At 42.8% G+C, this 21,405-nt stretch overlaps 1 protein-coding gene across 5 annotated transcripts in view; it reads left to right on the top strand.

Moving 5' to 3' along the window:
- Positions 1-21,405, top strand: part of LOC146869312 (RNA helicase MOV-10-like) — a 524,894-nt gene that overhangs the window by 105,296 nt on the left and 398,193 nt on the right. For all 5 annotated transcript variants that reach the window (XM_085647618.1, XM_085647842.1, XM_085647767.1 and 2 more), the window contains exons 3-4: positions 5,865-6,019; positions 6,758-6,996. In XM_085647618.1, the coding sequence (XP_085503744.1) occupies positions 5,865-6,019; positions 6,758-6,996 (394 nt within the window). The remainder of the gene's footprint in view (positions 1-5,864; positions 6,020-6,757; positions 6,997-21,405) is intronic.

The following is a 21,405-nucleotide window of genomic DNA, read 5'->3' as shown; positions in this document are numbered from 1 at the left end:
TCGGGCAGAGAGCAGGGAGGAAAGGAAGCAGAAACCTATCAACAATGAGGCAAAGGTAAAAGAAGCATAGGGTGGTGGGAGAAGGACATGCGGTGAAATCAATACTAGCTGCATTGGTACTTGGCAGCGCCCGGGGCGGGCTCTGCAGAAAAGCTTTAGACCTCTGCACTGATTTGTTTATGCATAAATTAAGACCACATCTACAGTAGCTTATCAATAGTATACCCAAGATAAAAGGACCTTTTTGGTCCTGTGCGAGATTCTTTACTCTGCACCAGTGGCATGAGTTCACTGAAGAGTAATATTAACAGGAGTAGTATTAATGATGATTTCTTATTATATACAACGCTATTACAGTTACTAAGCGCTATAAATAATAGCTGCCGCCTCTGACCCAAGTTAAAGATACTCAATACCACATAGAACTCTAAAAGGTAAGTCCTTCACTGCAGCTAGCGTTTTTCTGGCAGCCTGCTAGCACACATCAACTTTGCTCAAGAAGGAGCACAGCATAGACTAAGTGCTCATTCATTTCTTGGCCTCTCGCTGACACTTAGCTGATCAACTCAACAGAGCGGGCTCGACTCTGGGATTGAGTCCGATGTTGACAAGAGAGCAGTGATTAACTCTAAATGAAATGATACTGCGTCCGCCGCAGATCTGTGAGCTCGCTTTCCTATGAAGGTTAATCAAAGACTTGTTACTTAAAGGCTGTCAGACAGGTCTGTTTATGATGAGGGAGTGCTAAGAGACTGTCGGTTTGCCTGGGGAGCGCTTCAGTCTCCTCGGTCGCAGTTACTGAAATTAACTGCTAAACGCCACTTACGATGACTGAAGTGCTGTGCACTAACTAGTCAGTAAGAGATGCTAAGGCTGATTATGGGGAGATGGGGAGCAGTGTTCATAAGTGATGAGAAAGGGGGTGCATATCTAATCAGGTAGTGGTGGAAGTCGCTGATAGAGTACAGTGTACATGAAATGAGTGTACAACTCCTGCTGATTTGCTATAGAGAGACTACTAACAAAAGCAAATTTTAGCAGAGGGCACAGTGTCCTACTAATATATAATAAATGCAAATCCATAAGTGGCTACATATGTTGTGGTCTTTGTGTCCAGTACCACACGAGCATTTGCGCGGGGGCCACCGTAGCACATTAATGAGCTAGTGCTCAGAAGGCATTGCAACGGTCATTAGCGGAAAAATAAATCAGATTAAAAGAAAAGAAAGTAAATGTTTCATCTGATCTATTAGTGTAGATGAAAAAAAATAGAAAAGCACATTTTTATTAAAAAAAGCTGGAGATGCTGGGGATTGAACCCGGGGCCTCATACATGAGAAGTATGCGCTCTACCACTGAGCTACATACCCAGATAGATGACTGTCCTTCTACTAAATCCTTGAAGACAGAGGGCATACATGCTTGTCAGTGTTTGACGTAGTATGTATCAAAAGCGAATTCTAACGTAAAATTTGTATGATAGTACCAACCGCTACATTTTTATGTTGTCTCACTGCATGTTCTCACAGTTTGTTTTTGACTGTATTTTTATGCACTGCCTCTCAATTTCCATATTTTTGGGGTTTCTATATTTTTATAGATTTTGGATTTTTTTAAGAGTATAGAAACTGAGTTGTCTAACATTATTGTGCTGGTGATTGAGAAACTGTGAAACCAGACTTGGTAGTGTCTTTCTATCCGACCAGCGATCGTTATTCAATTCTACTAATTTCTCTAGCCATTATCAGCTCCAATTCAGCTGTATGGATATCGGTTTCGGTCTATACATCTATGAATATTATTATCAATAATGCATTTAGTAATAATAATACATGGCTATGGGCTATGTAGACGGTCACCCAGAAATATACATAAATCATAATCCATTTTACGTAGCAAAAGAAGCGGAGATGCCGGGGAATCTAACGCGGGGCCTCATGCATGAACAGCATGCACTCTACCACTGAGCTACAGCCTCTCAGATAAATAGCTGCTGTACAGGAAGAAGATCATCTGTCTCACCCACATCTTCCGCTGTGAGTGGTGTGAAATATTGTAAGTGATCGTCATCGTGCCCTCGCATAGGCCCCTCACTGCCAACAGCATTTCCACCGCACTTTATCTCTTTTTTATTGTAACACAAACACGTATTTAGCAAAGAGCATGCAGTGTGTTGGGCCATTTTGGGAAACATAACAAAATATTTTAAATGTGAAGGCACTGTCCATCTCTTACCAATTTCAACGCCTCATCAGGGGTAGTAAGCGCAATATAAATGCAATTACAAATGCATCATTATAGTCTACCCCCACTCACACTTCGGTTTTCTACAAAAGCCAGACCTACTGAGTTTGTCAGTACTTGTTTCCGAATCTACACAGCAACGCGAGGTTGAGACCAACTTGTTGATGGCGGGCTAATTCCTCCACTCTCATTTACCATTCACTCCCACTCCCACTCTCATTTGAATGCGACTTCTGGGCATCTCATTGTAGGGTGTAAACACACAAGTGACCAGCTCTGCTCCTTCGTCCTGCAGCGCGCAGCCTGCTTTCAGTGCATCTGTCATGCTCAGGACCGAACAAACTAGCACTGAAAGCGCGCTGTGAATTTCCGCCAAGTTTATGTGCGTTGGAGGTGGGAAAGTTGAAGGGTCAGGATGCTGATAGTCATCAGCCGAACCACTGACTGAGATATATGTAATAAGGTCAGGTGACGGCCATGAATAGTCCTTTGGACTGCAAGGTGTTGTAATCCTCGGGCTCTCCCTATTCAAATGGAGAGGCGGACTTGGGGAGGGCCCTGATTGCCAGCAGTAATCTTGCTGCAGATCAAAGCTTATAAATTCTCCCTACTTCCACGGACAAAATAATTTCACAGTCATGCGCACATACACTCATCATACGCTGGTGGGGCCCATTACACCAACATCCATTCTATTACCCTATCCGTACTGAATATAAGGAGAACTCCTTTAATCAATCTGCACCTAATTTGAGGTCAATGCAACCAAAATTGAATTGTCTTGAGTCTTGATAAAACTGTTAAACACATCTGAGATCTCAATAACATGACAAAGAAATAACCACCCGACACTGTAATTCAAACAAGAATTATTTTATCTAAATTAATTCATATGGGAATCATTCAATTTGCAAGATCATTTTTCTCATATTTACCTATTCTGGCTAAATGTCGTTCTCTAGGTCAGGTCAGGTCTCTCAGCAAAGAATTAAAGTCTCTCAAGCTGTCATGTAGAGTCACCGTCCTCTCAGTCAGCATCGATCCTCTTGAGCATAAGTTCAGGAAGAAGTGCCCTAGACCCTCTCTAGTCTAGTAATATTTATACTAAAATTTACATACTAAAAGTTACAAACAAAGCTCTAAAACGTCTGTTGAGCAGGAAAGGATGTCAGCTTGCAACATTAGAAAAATCTCCGCTCTTGGATATCTCAAAATTCAAAACAAAGAAATAGGAAGTCCAAAACTAATTCGTAACATTCACGGATGCCCTTCTCCGGAATTGTATCACTCGCAGTGAAGCCACCACAAGTTTATCAAATGTTCATTTGTGACAACTGTTCTCCTCCAAGGATAACTGGCGGACATCCCAGAGTTGTCATCTTTTTCATAACTTTTAGTTCAGGCAGAGGCCGAGGTCACAATCAGCGAAGCCTCTCTTCATATTTCATCTACTCAAATGCAGGCTGTAGATGTCGGCCATTTTCTTAACAGGCCACAATGGACAACTTAATTAAAAAGAAACAAAAAACAACGTTACTACATTGTATTGATTATACAGTGTTAAATACATACACATAAGGGTATTAGTGGGAAATTATCTGGCCATTTGCAACATAAAAAGCATTAAAGCATTTTATTTTAAAGCGCAATCACATAACAAATATCACATAAGCCACACTTCTTTAATTAATTTGCTCGCCATCTTAGTTCACTTATTAATTAAGCCATGCAGTTGCGTTCCCACGTGTAATTCCTTCCATTAGTAAAGTTGGTTAATAAAACTCAACAAAACTTAGTACTTAATAATTAATCATTAGTAATTTTAATTATGACATACAAAAATATAAACTGGTGTTTGGGTTTAAATAGAAAACCCTGCTCCAGCAATCTCTCCTCCCCCCACACACACTACTCGTCTCCCCTGGCAGTCACTTCTATAGCTTTCTATTAACATGTGAATCCCGGCGCCCTGCTTAGAAAGACCGGGCCTGGCCTACTTAAAGAAGGTCTCAGAGTTTTCCAATCATTTGATTCTACATAACAGCTAAATAATGCCACTCTGCCGAGAAGAAAGGGCAATTGGCACGTGCTCTCAAGGGTGCTGCTGCTGCCGAAAGCCACATCGCTGACATAAGCCACATCGCTGACATTTCCAAATTCCAGAACAAATGTGCGCATGAACTTGTAAATATATGGAAATATCCCCACATTATGACACGCACCAGACTTTGTAAGAGAGCCTTGCTAGGAGCAGACCAGGCTTGAAAGTAGAATGCTGGGCTGGAGGAATGCCGCCGTTCTATTGCGAACACGGGGAGCGCGTCTTAAATAAATAAAACAAACGCGGCGTGAGAAACAGATGGCACACTGCAGTTAATTAAACCAAGTGCGAGTTGCGGACGAAAACTGTACTTGGGCGCTGCTGCTTTGGAACTACACGGAAGTAACTGGAGGATCAACAGCCAACAGAAAGCACGAACACAACACAATGCCTCAGTAAGCTAATCACAAGCAGAAAAACAAATTAGACAAAATTTCAGCCAACATACAGATTACTTTAGGTCTCGCTGAGACAGCGCATGCGCTGCCAAACACGAGACCTAAAAAGGAAAGTGGCTTTCCATTCTCCTGTTTTTCTAGATGAACAGTAATAAGCAGAAACAAGATATTTATGGCAGCATGTTTATTTTACCATGCTTCAGGTAACTAGAGGAAAAATAGAATCGTTCTGCGTGTTTCTGCTAATTCTGAGCAACAGTTTATTTTAATCTGACTTGTATTAAACTGATTCTAATATCTTTTTGCAACAAATATCGAATTGCTTTTGTGTTTGTTTAATTTTGCGTGGTAGAAAATAGAGAATTTTATTATTTTGCAAATGCAACCCAGCGTTGGTCATGTAAAGTAAACGTTACTTATAGATTAGTGTTTAGACATTAGCATGTCAAATAAACCAATGCACATCATGACATTAAAGAAGTGTGTGACTGATAGCTTATTCTGATTGTATTCTTCATGTTTACAAACATTCTATGTCTTTCACATGAAAGAGTGACACACCAAGGATATAAGTATTTTGTGGAAAGGGTGATTGTGTGGTCATGTATTATAAAGAATAAAGTACTCCCTGCCACACTTTATAAGGACATTGCAAGTCACCTCTGAGTTCAATGACCTTATAAAGGAACTCCTGCCTTTGGCCTTGTTCCTCCATATGGTTGCGGATCTCCATGATGATCTGCAAAATACTTAATGATGTACAGCAGGTTGTACTTTGTCACGTATATTTTAGTGATGTACAGACTCTGCTCCCACTCCACCCCCATTGCTAACCAACGTTAGTTGAAAATAATCACTTCGTTTTAGGATGTCCTTTTAGCAGAATGTAATACCATCCCAACTGTAGGTGAGCTTCGGATATCGGTAGAGAATACGAGTGTACAGTTTCTTCCGGGTCATTTGGGAGCCTTGATTCCTCCAATAAGTAGTATATAAAACACATTGCAGAAGCATGCATCCACTGGATAATAAAAAGTCACATAAAGAGAAACTGACCTTACCCGGCATCGACTGTTCTGTTGTGCCTCAGAATACTGTTTTATATTATTATTTTTGCTTAGGTAATGAAGAAGAATCGGTGGGAACCTGCAGATCAGTACAGAAGACCCCAGACTTCTCGACAGGAAGAACCCATCCTAGCCCCACCAACTGATGGCGGTCAAACATATTCAAGGGGTCAAGCAAAAAAGTATATTCAGTGGTTCAAGAACAACAGGTATTTTACTGCGGAGTATTAAAAGTGTTTTATACTTAGACTGTAGAACAATGTTGCTTAGACATAGTCATACCTCAGCCTTCAAGATGTCTCGACAGAGTGTTTTGTGGAATAGTAAAATATTGCTCTGCTGTGCTAGGAGGAGAGTTAAATCCCTGAGAGAGTGGTGCGGGTGTTTCCCCTCAAGTGACTTAAAGTTAGTAGAGCCAAGGTCGTTTCCCTTTTTAGCATCTATGGCTTTTCATCAACGGATGGTAATAGGGCATCATTCCCATAGAGAACTTATGCATTCCTGTGTATGCATGATGGTCTCTATTTTGTTAATGGAGCACTGTGTTTTGCACATTTAGGGCAGGTTTACAGTCACCACGGAAGACGGATGAACATAAACATCGCAGGTCTGGGCGTTCTTAGCTGTTATTCTGTTAAAGGCAGCTTGAGAATTTGCTAATTCTTTGGACCATAGTCTATATATGACATTCACATAAAAGTGTTAAAGTAGCACTACTTCAGCTAGTTTAAATATCCATAATATTGAATAACACGTCACACATTAATGTTTCTATTCATTGTTTTGATGATCGGTAATCCAGTGTATATCACTGCGTTCAAGAGGAGCCCAAAAGCAACCAAATAAAATACATAAGCCTCCAGCACTAAGGTCTGAAATTCCCTGAATGTCGCCATGGATGCATCTGTTTAAAGGATGGAAATGCTGACCATATAATTTCTTCTCAGGTCGGAGTTTATCAGTGGGAAAAAAGGGATCCATATTTACTCAGCACATGACCTTACAAATGGAAGGATTCGATTTCCTCTTACCCAAGATGAGCCTAAAACAATCGTCATCTGTATTGAAAATAAGGGTGATGAGGAGGTGACGTTCAGGCAGTACAAAGTTCTGCGAAGACTGCAGGTATTTGGCTTTGAAAATGAAAAGAAAGTGTCTGCGAGCAGCCCCCTCATTCTGGCACCAGGTATTCAGCTTTGATAAAAAATTGACAAAATGTATTATTTTTATAAAGCAGCTGAATAAAGGTACCTATGAGCAGTATGTAGTCATGTACCATAAGTCTGATTTGATCTTCCTGGGGTTACCATTTGTGTGTGTGTATATGTATGTGTATATATATATCTATATCGACAAAGAACCTGAGTCGAGGATACCACCCCAGGAAGACTCTCACTCCAAGATTCAAACTCCACCAGTGTTAATTCTGCTATGCGTTTCACCCACACAGGGTCTTCGTCACAGCCTGATCAAACCATAATGTGCCCAATCACCCCTTTAAAACAAGCTTACTAGATCAATAGACATAGAAAACATTTTAAAAAGTGCAAGCAGTCATCCAGCATTTCAGAAGTTTTCAGCTGTGGCACACATTATTTGTAATTCACATGAGCATCATATTGAGGATATAAAATAAAATTAAAATAAATATATATATTATCTACTGGCGGTCGCCAGTAGATAGTTATAGTTAGGTCCGTGTTTCCATAGAAAATCTCAGCATTCTATTTTGAATAACTTTGGCGCCGGTTGACGAATCCTCGCAAAATTTTCAAAACTAATGGGGCGCTCCGCTCAGCTCCTACCCTGAAAGTCTCGGAAGGATTCGTCAAGCGGGGGCCGAGAAAAAAGGGGGGTCCCAAAACGCGTTTTCCCCATGCATTTTCCCATAGGACCTTTAGTCGAAGGTACAGCCCGAACGGCTGAACAGAATTACTTCAAATTTGGCAAAGAGGTAGTCCTCAGGTCAGGGATGTGCCTTTTGCATATATGGAGTCAATCTGTTCAGTAGTTCCTGAGAAAATTGCAGTTAAAGTACATAAATATCTATAGGCGCGCATCGTGTGCGCACGGTGCGCGCACCTTAACGTGCGCGAGCGTAATTCTGATTGGTGGTTACATGTCAGTCAACGTTCGAATCGGTCGAATTCGGGAAATGTCGGCCGCCATTTTTTTTGTTTCGAGTGCGAGAGTGAAAAAGGAAGGTGGCGAACGTGAAAAGGGGGCAGGATAGAGAGTTCCTGACCCCCTAGCCTTTGTCAGGGGGTCCCTGAAGGACCCCAAAGGCAGAAAAAAAACATTTTAATTTTTTCTAAAAAAATCGCGGGGTGCGCGCACGGTGCGCACATGGTGAAAAACCATTAAAAAAAAAAAGATTTTAATACGTAGTTTATTGTAAAATAAATATATAAAAAATATAATAATAAATACATAACTTAGCATTTAAAAAACCGTACAAATTCACTGAAAAAACCATAGGTTTCACACACGTTATAGTTAGGAATTAGCATTTAAAAAACCTTGCAAATTCACTTAAAAAACCATAGGTTTCACACATGTTATAGTTAGGTGGACATATTACTCGTAAAAAACCAATGAAATTCCCCCGTTAGTTGAGATAACTATAACTCGCGCGACCGCCACTCTATCACAAGGATGATGTCATCAGTGATGTCATGAGTGATGTAATATGTGACGTCTTGAGCAGAGGATTGCGGGCGCGTGAGTTATAGTTATCTCAACTAACTATAACGGGGGAATTTCATTGGTTTTTTACGAGTGAAATGTCCACCCAACTATAACATGTGTGAAACCTATGGTTTTTTAAGTGACTATATATATATATATATATATATATATATATATATATATATATATATATATATATAACCTACTGGCGGTCGCCAGTAGGTAGTTATAGTTAGGACCCTGTTTCCATTGGAAAACAGCAACATTCTATTTTGAATAACTTTGGCGCCGGTCGACGAATCCTCGCGAAATTTTCAAAATAGGTGGGGCGCTACGCTCCGCTCCTACCCTGAAAGTCTCGGGGGGGGATTCGTCAAGCGGGGGCTGAGATAAAAGGGGGGTCCCAAAACGCGTTTTTCCCATGCATTTTTCCATAGGACCTTTAGCCACAGCTACAGCCCGAACGGCTGAACAGAGTTCCTTGAAATTTGGCAGAGAGGTAGTCTACAGGTCAAGGAAGTGCCTTTTGTAGGTCTGGTGTAAATCTGTTCAGTAGTTCCTGAGAAAATAGCATTTAAATCAATATATATATCTGTGGCAGCTTACGGTGCGCTTACGGTGCGCTTACCGTACGCGCACGCCGCCGTGCGCGAGCGCGATTCTGATTGGCTGTTAGATCTTAGTAAGCATTCGAATCGGTCGAAACCAGGAAGCGGCGGCCGCCATGTTCTCTCTCGCAGTCTGAGGGGGTGTAAAACAAAGGTGGATAACGTGAAAAGGGGGCAGGCTGGACAGTTCCTGACCCCCTAGCCTTTGTCAGGGGGTCTCAGAAGGACCCCCAAGGGCAAAAAATTAATTTAAATTTTTTTTTTAAAAATCGCCGAATGCGCGCAGCGTACGCGCACGGCGCAAACTGAGAAATTTCGCGAAATTCGCGGAATTACGCGTACCGTGCGCGCACGGTTAAAAAGTTTTTACAAAAAGGAAAGCTTAAAAAAAAAATAAAAAATTGTGAGGTAAGGTTGGCTCTTAAAAGAGCCGTTGGGTTCATAGAGGGATGGAGGAAAGAAAGAATGGGAATATTATGAGCGTCTACAAACGTGCTGGTCTATCTTATTGTTAATAAGGGGAACACTGGTCTCCCCAAAAACAATAAGACCAGAACACGTTATACACCTCATTACAACCCTCCCAAATCGAGGGTTGACGTCCAGAGGAGCAGAAGAAGGTGATGCTCCCACCTCAGAGGAAGGGCTCAGCTGAGCTGCCGATGATGTACTCTGCTGAGCTTCTGAGGCTGGGCTCTGGTGACTTACTGAAGAGTTTTCTCCAGTATGTCTAGCAAAGGTCCTGGGATGTCTATCCTGAAGGTGTCTCATCATAGAGTGATTTCCAAAGGAATATTTCTTCCTTGGATTCCCTCTAGATAAAACACGGTCACAAAGTGTGCAAGTGACCAGTGGAGCATTGACCTTTTTCTCCCCCTCTGGAAAAGTAAAATACTCCCATACAAAAGAAGTCTTCTGTTTCCTCCTTCTCTGGATGATGGTGGTGCTGCTAGCCTCACTCTCAGAAGAGGTCTGCTGTTCTGCCATTGTATCCCAAAGACAATTCAGCTCCTGCTCCTAGAGAATCACAAGCAGTAATGAGGGGAATGGGTGTGGTGTGGGAAGTTTCTGGAACTGAAAGTAGTTTCAACCAATGAATAGTGTTCTTTCAAGCAGTAATGAGGGGAATGGGTGTGGTGTGGGAAGTTTCTGGAACTGAAAGTAATTTCAACCAATGAAAAGTGTTCTTTGTGGATCACATGACCTACCGTGCGCGCTCCGTAAGCTCACGGTACGCGCTCGTAAACAAGTACGCATGCGCAAACGTGACGCTTACGGAGCGCTTACGGAGCGCGTACGTAAGATGCACTCGCGCATGCGCATTACACGCCCCTGCGTAACCACGACGTTGCTTCCGCGTGTACGCGTACGTCGCGCACGTATCACGTAGGCGCGCTGTACTTATGACGTGCTGAGCACGTAGCGTCAGCTTACGGTACGCGTATCCTATTACGTACGCGCACCGTACTTATGACGTACGGAGCGCGTACCGTCAGCTTACCGTACGCGCACGGAAAAAAATGCATAAAAAAAAAAAACCTTTCCATAATGCAGGATATAGTACATATATTATTTTATACATAGGTTTACAAAAAATGTCAAAAAAAAATTTGCATTTAAAAAACCGTACAAATTCACTGAAAAAACCATGGGTTTCACACACGTTATAGTTAGGAATTAGCATTTAAAAAACCTTGCAAATTCACTGAAAAAACCATAGGTTTCACACATGTTATAGTTAGCTGGAAATTTTACTGATAAAAAACCAATGAAATTCCCACGTTATAGTTAGTGCAGGCAACTATAACTCACGCGACCGCAATCGTCTGCTGATGCTAATACTGTATTTAGACACTTATTTGCCCATGTCTTCTTCCATAAATTTTTAGCTATACATATATTACAAATATTTTTTTTTCATAAAGACACATATGTCATCAGCAGAGGATTGCGGTCGCGTGAGTTATAGTTGCCTGCACTAACTATAACGGGGGAATTTCATTGGTTTTTTATCAGTAAAATTTCCAGCTAACTATAACATGTGTGAAACCTATGGTTTTTTCAGTGATATATATATATATTTCACTGTAAAAACCATAGGTTTCACACACGTTCTAGTTAGGAATTAGCATTTAAAAAACCTTGCAAATTCACTGAAAAAACCATAGGTTTCACACACGTTATAGTTAGCTGGACATTTCACTCGAAAAAAACCATTGAAATTCCCCCGTTATAGTTAGTTCAGCTAACTATAACTCGCGCGCCCGCAATCCACTGCTGATGACGTCACATATTACATCACTCATGACATGGTCAGTGACATCTCAAATGACATCACTGATGACATCACTGATGACATCATCCAGTGACTGTGTGTTTCTGTAAAATTTAAATATGTTTTATATATTTATAGTGAAAGGCCTGTGGAAGAATGAGTGGCTGTACAAGTGTGTGAATGGATGATTTTCTAAGTGCGTAATTGACTGGAAAAGCGAGTCATTAAATGTATCTTACTGCAGACTAGTGACTAAACTGTGTGAATGTCTTCATGTTTCTGTCTGTTGGTGTACAAGTGGCTGCATGGTTTTGTGAATAGCTATATGAGTGTCTATATGGATTATCGATTGGTTGTCTGAGTATCTGTATGGGTGCTTGAGTGTTTGTGTGGGTAGGCTGTGTGTGACTCTGTGCATAGATGTGTGAGTGGGTGATTCCATGGGTGCACGGTTTTAACAGTGCATCTGTGATGGACTGTATGGTTGAGTGAGTGTATGTATGGGTGTGTTAGGGATTGAATGTACATTTGTGACTAACTACATATGTGAAAGGCAGTATATATGTGTGTAAGAGTATATAAGTGGGTATATGTGAGAGTGTGTGATTGTGAGAGTGGCTGTATGGATGAGTGTGTGCTTGTATCAATGATTGTATAAGAGCGTAAGAATGTGGTACTATTTTTATGAGTAAGTGAACTTGTGTGTGTATAACTGCATAGGTGAGTAAATGGGAGTGTGATTAATTATTTGCATGACTGACTAGGTGTGACAGTACCTCTATGGATGATTGGTGGTGTGCGAGTGTCTATGCAGGTGCATAAATGCATATGATAGTCTTGTACGGAGTGACTGTCAGTATGAGTGACTATACATATGAATGAATGGAGGTGTATGTAAACCTAAGAGTTAATAAGTGGGTATGTAGTTATTGGTATTGGAGTATCTATGGTTTTGAGAATGGACGTCTGAAATTTTGAGTTTGTGTATCATCGGTTAAATTAGGGTGTGAGAAGATGCAGTAATTTATCACATTGATGATCTCATGAGTGATGTCATTTGAGATATCATCAGTGATGTCATCAGTGATGTCACTGACCATGTCATGAGTGATGTAATATGTGACGTCATCAGCAGTGGATTGCGGGCGCGCAAGTTATAGTTAGCTGAACTAACTATAACGGGGGAATTTCAATGGTTTTTTTCGAGTGAAATGTCCAGCTAACTATAACGTGTGTGAAACCTATGGTTTTTTCAGTGAATTTGCAAGGTTTTTTAAATGCTAATTCCTAACTATAACGTGTGTGAAACCTATGGTTTTTTCAGTGAATATATATATATATATATATATATATATATATATATATATATATATATATATTACCTACTGGCGGTCGCCAGTAGGTAGTTATAGTTAGGACCACGTTTCCATAGGAAATCCGCAACATTCTATTTTGAATAACTTTGGCGCCGGTGGACGAATCCTCGCGAATTTTTCAAAATAGGCGGGGCGCTACGCTCTGCTCCTTCCTTGAAAGTCTCGGGGGGATTCGTCAAGCGGGGGCTGAGAAAAAAGGGGGGTCCCAAAACGCGTTTTTCCCATGCATTTTTCCATAGGACCTTTAGACAGGGCTACAGCCCGAACGGCTGAACAGAATTACTTGAAATTTGGCAGAGAGGTAGTCCCTAGGTCAAGGAAGTGCCTTTTGTAGGTTTGGTGTAAATCTGTTCAGTAGAATCTGAGAAAATAGCCTTTTAATCAATATATATATCTGTGGCAGCTTACCGTGCGCTTACGGTGCGCTTACCGTACGCGTACGGTGGCGTGCGCGAGCGCGATTCTGATTGGCCCTTAGATCTTAGTAAACATTCGAATCGGTCGAAACCAGGAAGCGGCGGCCGCCATTTCGTGTTTTTCACTCAGGAAAAAAAAGAGTGATATCTTGAAAAGGGGGCAAGGTGGAGAGTTACAGACCCCCTAACATTTGTAAGGGGGTCAAAGGACAGAAAAGTTCAAAGAAAACATTTATTATTTATTTTTTTTTAAATCGCGGGGTACGCTTACGGTAAGCTTACCGTACGCGTACGGTAGAAAAAATAAATAAAAAGAGAAATAAAATTCAGATTTAAGTGTTTAGATATTAGGGGGCTCTAAAAAGAGCCGTTGTGTTTATGAAGTGATTTTTTAGTGGTACCTACAAGTAAGTACCGATGCAGAGTCTAAGGTTCAAGAGGAAGACTCTGTTCCCTTCATCATTGAAGTGTACACCATCTCCTCTATAAATGTCTTGCATGTCGTAACGCAAGTTGTTGTGGTAAATGGAACCCATACCATAGTCACGGAGGAAAGCAGAAACAGATTTGTTGACGTGCTTTCTTGCTTTGTCAATCTGCGGACAGAAATGATTGGACCAGTTCCATTTTTGCCTTTGGCATATGTTAGAAAACACAAAGGCAGTTTTAGGGAAAAGTGAAAACAGTTGTGCAAAGGTGTCCTTCATAAGCATTTCCAGACCTACCCCAGTCAAAGTGCCTAGGTCATTGCCACCACAGTGCACTATTATGAGGTCAGGGTGTTGGATTTGCATGAAGGATTTCACCAATGGCATCAATTGGTGCCACTTTAACCCTCTCTCACCAATCCATTTAATGTCTACATTTGGCAAAGCAAGGTCTCTCACCATACCTGTTTTCTCTGCATACTTTTCACTCCAGAAGACATAGCTGTGCCCTACAATCCACACTGTGAACATCTTCCAAGGAGATCTGGATGCACTCAGGAGGTGTAATTCAGTAGAATGGGAAAATGAAATGAAAGACAGTTTGGAAATGGAGGCATACATATTTTTTTCATAAAAAAAAGAACTGATTGGCTGTTTCATACCATTCTAGAATAAAAACTAGGCTGCATGTGTAAATTAATAGAAGCATGTTTTGTATTGGTACAGAAAAATGTGTTACCAAAGAACAGTACTTTGGATTTGCTGTTAGGTTTGAAAAGTCAAGCACTCTTGCTCTGTGGAATTGAAACATTGTTTGGCGAACTTCTGACCTAACTCCACACAGCAGTGTTCCATGAGCTGTTGCTATGGTAGCAGGCAGAAGTCAAGTTGGGGGAAGGGTACTAGGCAGAAGTCAAGTTGGGGGAAGGGTACTTTTGGAAAAGGGTTGGTTTTCAACCAATAGAAAGAGAATAGGAGAGAGGTGTAAAGAACAGAGATCCTGGCTCTGATAATCTGCTGTTTGAGTGCCACATTTCTTTCACAGCTAACTAATTTTAAAGGTGAGTTTAGAGTTTGAGAGGGGATGTATATGGTAAATTAAGAAATGAATAATAGAAATGGAATACCTTTTGTTGAAGTTGTGTTTATCATTTTCTGTTTTGGGAGAAATTTAAATGTGAGGAACATGTAAAATAATATGGACTATGTTTTCACGATAAATTAAGGTGTACTGGTATAAAAAAAGAATAGTTTAAGGGTTTGAGGTTGGACTCAGTAATGCAAATACATTCAGCATCACATTCCATGCCCTTGCTGGAATGTAGGCAGTCACCCAGGTTACACATGGTGGTGGTCTGAAAAAGCAGTTTGGACATGTGCAATTAAAAAAATCTGAAAAGTGGATTCATAATGTGTCAGTCTGTAAAAGTGATTATCACTTGTCAAAAAAAAGAGCAGTAAGTGTGCTTTCAAATTGGCAAAGAAATTTCGTTTTGTGACTAATGTGAAAACATGACTCTGTGTGCAAAGAGGAATTATAGGCAGAGATTTATTGCGTATTGCTCTGGTGATTTCACAGTTGCATTACATGGAAAGGGGGAGCCATTTTTTGGTGCAGAAGCAGACTCTTAGCACACACCCAGCTGCTTACCATGTTGAATCATGCACAGTATTTACAAGCGAGTGGGGTTTGAGGTTTCAGTCAGTAATGCAAATACATTCAGCATCACTAAGGCTGGTTGCCCTTGCTGGAATGTAGGCAGTCACCCAGGTTACACATGGTGGTGGTCTGAAAAAGCAGTTTGGACATGTGCTTTTAAAAAAATCTGAAAAGTGGATTCATAATGTGTCAGTCTGTAAAAGTGATTATCACTTGTCAAATAAAAGAGCAGTAAGTGTGCTTTCAAATTGGCAAAGAAATTTCGTTTTGTGACTAATGTGAAAATATGACTGTGTGCATACAGGAATTACAGGCAGAGATTTATTGTGTACTGCTCTGGTGATTTCATAGTTGCATTAGTAGTAAAAAGGGGGGAGTCATTTTTTGGTGCAGAAGCAGACTCTTAGCACACACCCAGCTGCTTTCCATGTGGAATCATGCACAGTATTTACAAGCGAGTGGGGTTTGAGGTTTCAGTCTGTAATGCAAATACATTCAGCATCACTAAGGCTGGTTGCCCTTGCTGGTATGTAGGCAGTCACCCAGGATACACATGGTGGTGGTCTGAAAAAGCAGTTTGGACATGTGCTGTTTTCAGAATCTGAAAAGTGGATTCATAATGTATTTTTCTTTTCCAGAGGGGGAGAAAAAGGTGAATGCTCAATTGGTCACTTGCATACTTTGTGGTCTGGTCCACTTTATCTCTAAAAGATTTTAAAAAATTAGTTATTAATTTCTCAAGGATCTTGAGATGTGGTAATTGATTTTTAGTGTTTAAAAAAAAAAAAAAAAAAAAATACCCTTACCATACGCGTACGGTAAAAAAAAATAAAAAAAAAGTTTCAAAGAAAAAATAAAAAAAAGTTGAGAGGTAAGGTTGGCTCTTATAAGAGCCGTTGGGTTCATACAGGGATGGAGGAAAGAAAGAATGGGAGTATTATGAGCGTCTACAAACATGCTGGTCTATCTTATTGTTAATAAGGGGAAGACTGATCTCCCCAAAAACAATAAGACCACCACATCTTGTACACCTCATTTCAACCCTCCCAAATTGAGGGTTGATGTCCACAGGAAAAGAAGGTGATGCTCCCACATCAGAGGAAGGGCTCAGCTGAGCTGCCGATGATGTACTCGGCTGAGCATCTGAGGCTGGGCTCTGGTGACTTACTGAAGGGTTTTCTTCAGCATGTTGAGCAAAGGTCCTTGGGTGTCTGTCCTGGAGGTGTCTCTTCATAGAGTGATTTCCAAAGGAGTATTTCCTCCTTGGATTTCCTCTTGATAAAACACGACCACAAAGTTTGCAAGTGACCAATGGAGCATTCACCTTTTTCTCCCCCTCTGGAAAAGTGAAATACTCCCATACAAAAGAAGTCTTTTGTTTCCTCCTTCTCTGGATCATGGTGGTGCTGCTGGCCTCACTCTCAGAAGAGGTCTGCTGTTCTGCCATTGTATCCCAATGTCAATCCAGCTCCTGCTCCTAGAGAATCACAAGCAGAAATGAGGGGAATGGGTGTGGTGTGGGAAGAATCTGGAACTGAAAGTAGTTTCAACCAATGAAAAGTGTTCTTTCAAGCAGTAATGAGGGGAATGGGTGTGGTGTGGGAAGTTTCTGGAAGTGAAAGTAATTTCAACCAATAAAAAGTGTTCTTTGTAAGTCACATGACCTGCCGTGCGCGCACGTGACGCTTACGGTGCGCTTACGCAGCGCGTATGTCACACTCGCGCATTACACGCCCCTGCGTAACCGCGACGTTGCTTCCGGGTGTACGCGTACGTCACGCACGTATTGCGTATCGCGCATGCGCATTACACGCCCCTGCGTAACCGCGACGTTGCTTCCGGGTGTACGCGTACGTCACGCACGTATTGCGTATCGCGCATGCGCATTACACGCCCCTGCGTACCCGCGACGTTGCTTCCGGGTGTACGCGTACGTCACTCACGTACGCGCACCGTACTTATGACGTACGAAGCGCGTACCGTCAGGTTACCGTACGCGCACGGAAAAAAATGCATAAATAAAAAAAAAAAAACCTTTCCATAATGCAGGATATAGTACATATATTATTTTATACAAAGGGTTACAAAAAATGACAAAAAAAAATTTGCATTTAAAAAACCGTACAAATTCACTGAAAAAAACATGGGTATCACACACGTTGTAGTTAGAAATTAGCATTTTAAAAACCTTGCAAATTCACTGAAAAAACCATGGGTTTCACACATGTTATAGTTAGGGATTAGCATTTAAAAAACCTTGCAAATTCACTGAAAAAACCATAGGTTTCACACACGTTATAGTTAGGAATTAGCATTTAAAAAACCTTAGAAATTCAATGAAAAAACCAAAGGTTTCACACATGTTATAGTTAGCTGGACATTTCACTCGTAAAAAACCAATGAAATTTCCCCGTTATAGTTAGTTCAGCTAACTATAACTCGCGCGCCCGCAATGCACTACTGATGACGTCACATATTACATCACTCATGACATGGTCACTGACATCACTCATGACATCACTGATGACATCTCAAATGACATCACTGATGACATCACTGATGACATCATCCTTGTGAAATAGTAGCAGACCTCTTCTTCCCCTAATATAACCTTTAATACACACATTTAAAAAAATGAAACTAAAATGTTCGAAATAATGAACATATCAATATCAGTTACAACAACCTATTCAGTAATTCTAAGAACCACATACACATCCACTCATTCACCAACAGTCCTATACAGTCACTCATACATGTAGTCACTCATCATATGTATTCATACACCTATACATCCTGTTACACAACGCCACTCATCCATAGAGTTACTCACACACAAAGTCACTCATGCTAATAAAGAATCAAACATCCATTTACTTGCATATACAGTTATACACACACCACCACACCTACTTCTACAGAAACTTACACATACTTAGTCTTTTAAACAATCACTTATAGAAACACATACTTCCTGCAAAGAAGCGCTGCTCCTGTGTTGTTGCTGTCTGGCCACTTCGCCACGCCTCGCGGCCCCCGCTTCGCGGGTGCCGCTCGTAGGCTTAGACTCTCTCTGGGGAACATCCTTTCTGCCTCCCTTCACGTGCTTTGAGCACCAACGCGCCCCTTGCAAGCTGTCATCTGGTCAACAGGGGTAGAGGCGGGACTGCGAGGACCAGCATTCCTAGCGGCGTGGATCGGCCGCAGCTGGTCCTCTTCCCGCCCCCTCCTCCTCCTCTTTAAAATCTGTGTGGAGTGAGTGAGCCTTGGGTCCCTTCCTGCAAAGAAGCGCTGCTCCTGTGTTGTTGCTGTCTGGCCACTTCGCCACGCCTCGCGGCCCCCGCTTCGCGGGAGCCGCTCGTAGGCTTAGACTCTCTCTGGGGAACATCCTTTCTGCCTCCCTTCACGTGCTTTGAGCACCAACGCGCCCCTTGCAAGCTGTCATCTGGTCAACAGGGGTAGAGGCGGGACTGCGAGGACCAGCATTCCTAGCGGCGTGGATCGGCCGCAGCTGGTCCTCTTCCCGCCCCCTCCTCCTCCTCTTTAAAATCTGTGTGGAGTGAGTGAGCCTTGGGACCCTTCCTGCAAAGAAGCGCTGCTCCTGTGTTGTTGCTGTCTGGCCACTTCGCCACGCCTCGCGGCCCCCGCTTCGCGGGAGCCGCTCGTAGGCTTAGACTCTCTCTGGGGAACATCCTTTCTGCCTCCCTTCACGTGCTTTGAGCACCAACGCGCCCCTTGCAAGCTGTCATCTGGTCAACAGGGGTAGAGGCGGGACTGCGAGGACCAGCATTCCTAGCGGCGTGGATCGGCCGCAGCTGGTCCTCTTCCCGCCCATTCCTCTTGTTTTTCCTTCATAGCTTGTGTGGACAACGCGCACGCGGGACGCGCGCGGGGCAGTGGCCGGGGCGAAGACCGGGCTAAGAGCGGGCCGTTTGAGGCCGTTCGAGGACGGCAGAGGACGGCCCAGGCCCACCCCCCTTATTGCTCCTAACCTGCTTGTTATTGTATCATCGTGCTGAGACAGGTTAGCTTAAACTGAAGCTCCCTAGTTAGTAAGTCGAATGACGACCCTGATCTCATCGTAAGCACCATGAGTACTAGGATGACACGTAGCAAAGCCTCCAAAGGTGGTTCACAAATCTGTGGCCCTATGGACGACTTCATCACCCGCACAAATATAGCCATCGATGAAGAAATATCTAAACTTCAAACCCGGGTATCCCTAGAATTGGTAGCTGCACGTAGGCTGTCCGAGGTAATTGCCCTCTCGAAAAAATCATCCCTAGGACATATAGCCTCTGCTGTCACTCCAGCACGCCCTGCCTGCCCAAATAGTATTACCACCCAGGTTGATTTACACCAGCCCCCGATTACTTCCACCCTCACTCCGCCCTTAGAACAATCACGCATTACAGAAGAGCTAAGTTTCGCTGCACCTTCTCACGCCCAGACCCCCACCCTTAATCCCCTTTCCCAAGCATTCCCAACTACTTCCCGTGTTAGTGGTGCACAACCCAAAAGAAAACGCCAATTACGCTCAGCCTACTCTCGTAAAAAGGCAAAGGTCGCAGTCTCCCACCAGCTCACAATGACCAACACTCAGGCACGTAATGCTTTACCTGAGGGTTCCTTGAGCACACAGTCAGTATGCCAAAGTATGGGAGAGGGTCCAGCCAACACCACCCCAGTAGACGAGGGGGCGCAGGTACAAGACCAGGGAAGGAATGATAAGGAATTTATAGATCAAGTCTGGGAAACATTAAAAAAACTTCTCTCACCACTCGACTTAAGATTGTCTAGGATAGAAAACAATCTACTCGAGATGAAGAGCATTATTGCTCTGGCCACTCTTGGCCTAAGAAGTCTCAAACCAGGGCGTGTCCTTATCTGACCCACTTTCGCCAGCCCCTGTTTTGCAAGCTGAGCAGCACCCCCCACCAGTACCTGTTGCTGTAAGGCCTGTTCCTAAGTCGAGAACTGCGGCTGTGGATCAAGTTTCCATAACCGCTAAACCTCAGGCAACCAAACCGCAGATTCCCACACGGAACTCTAAGCCTGGAAAAGTAAATCCAAACCTGGTAGCATCCGCCAGACCCCAGCCTGCCGAAACCCAGGGTCCTCGTCCAAAAGAAAATTTTAGAGGAGGCTATATAGACCTTCCACCAGAGGCCAATGACTATGTGGTCGTGTTGACAGGCGTCCCTGTGATTGGCACTGACCAACACGAAAACCACTGGTCATTGAAAAATAAAACTATGCACTGGCTTAACGTCAACAGACCGATTCCCAATGGCAAAAGAAGCCGAGTATTGATGGTCCGTAGAATACCCTGGGTGGGCCCAACCAAGAAATCTAAGCAAGGGGACTGTGTAGTTGTAACTTTTGAAGACCCACATACGGCGCACCATATCTGTTCCTGGCCAACTAGTGAAGATTCTTTAGTCATACCAAGGCCGCTATCCTATTTTTACCCCCCACGCCAATTGCATACCCAAGCGGATAACTGGTCCTTGGTGCAGCACCACCCATGGAACACCCATCCCATGAGGCAAAAGAATACTCTTTTACACTGGAATGGCCTTTCAACCTACAATAGATTTGGAGGCCTGGAGGAGGTCGATTGACTTTCTATGTTCCCAGCATGCCCACAACTAGAAAAAGCATTGTCTCCACATGTTATAGACAAAATTGGAAATCCAACCAACGGCCCTCCAACTAGCCAAGCCGGGCTTCTGACTCTCTTGCCCCGGGCCATGGAACCGATCAAAATGGCCATTTTAGATTGCAAAAGAGTGGAAACGAGGCCAGACAGCCCCTGTTCGATCCCCCCTCCTCCAGTACAATCTAATCCAATGGAGATCGACCTGCCTGAAAGAGTTGCCTCCCCAGGCGATTCTTCACTGAGGGTCTTAAGCTGGAATGTGGCTGGCCTTGCACGTAACTTTGACAACCCGGAATGGAACACCTTCCTGGCACCCTATGACATTTGCTTGCTACAGGAAACATGGTGCCAGGAACCTAGACATAGAGTGGGGTTTTCGACCTTCTATGTTCCGGCTGTATGTCACCAAGGTTCTAAAGGACGCCCATCCGGTGGTCTTCTCATCTGGATCAACATAGCACTAGACCTCAGTGTTTCTCAAA

This window comes from Triturus cristatus, chromosome 1_1 (genome assembly GCF_964204655.1).
Source record: "Triturus cristatus chromosome 1_1, aTriCri1.1, whole genome shotgun sequence".
Taxonomy (NCBI): Eukaryota; Metazoa; Chordata; class Amphibia; order Caudata; family Salamandridae; genus Triturus; species Triturus cristatus.
The sequence above is the reverse complement of the archived record's forward strand: the minus strand, read 5'-3'. Positions and strand labels throughout refer to the sequence as shown.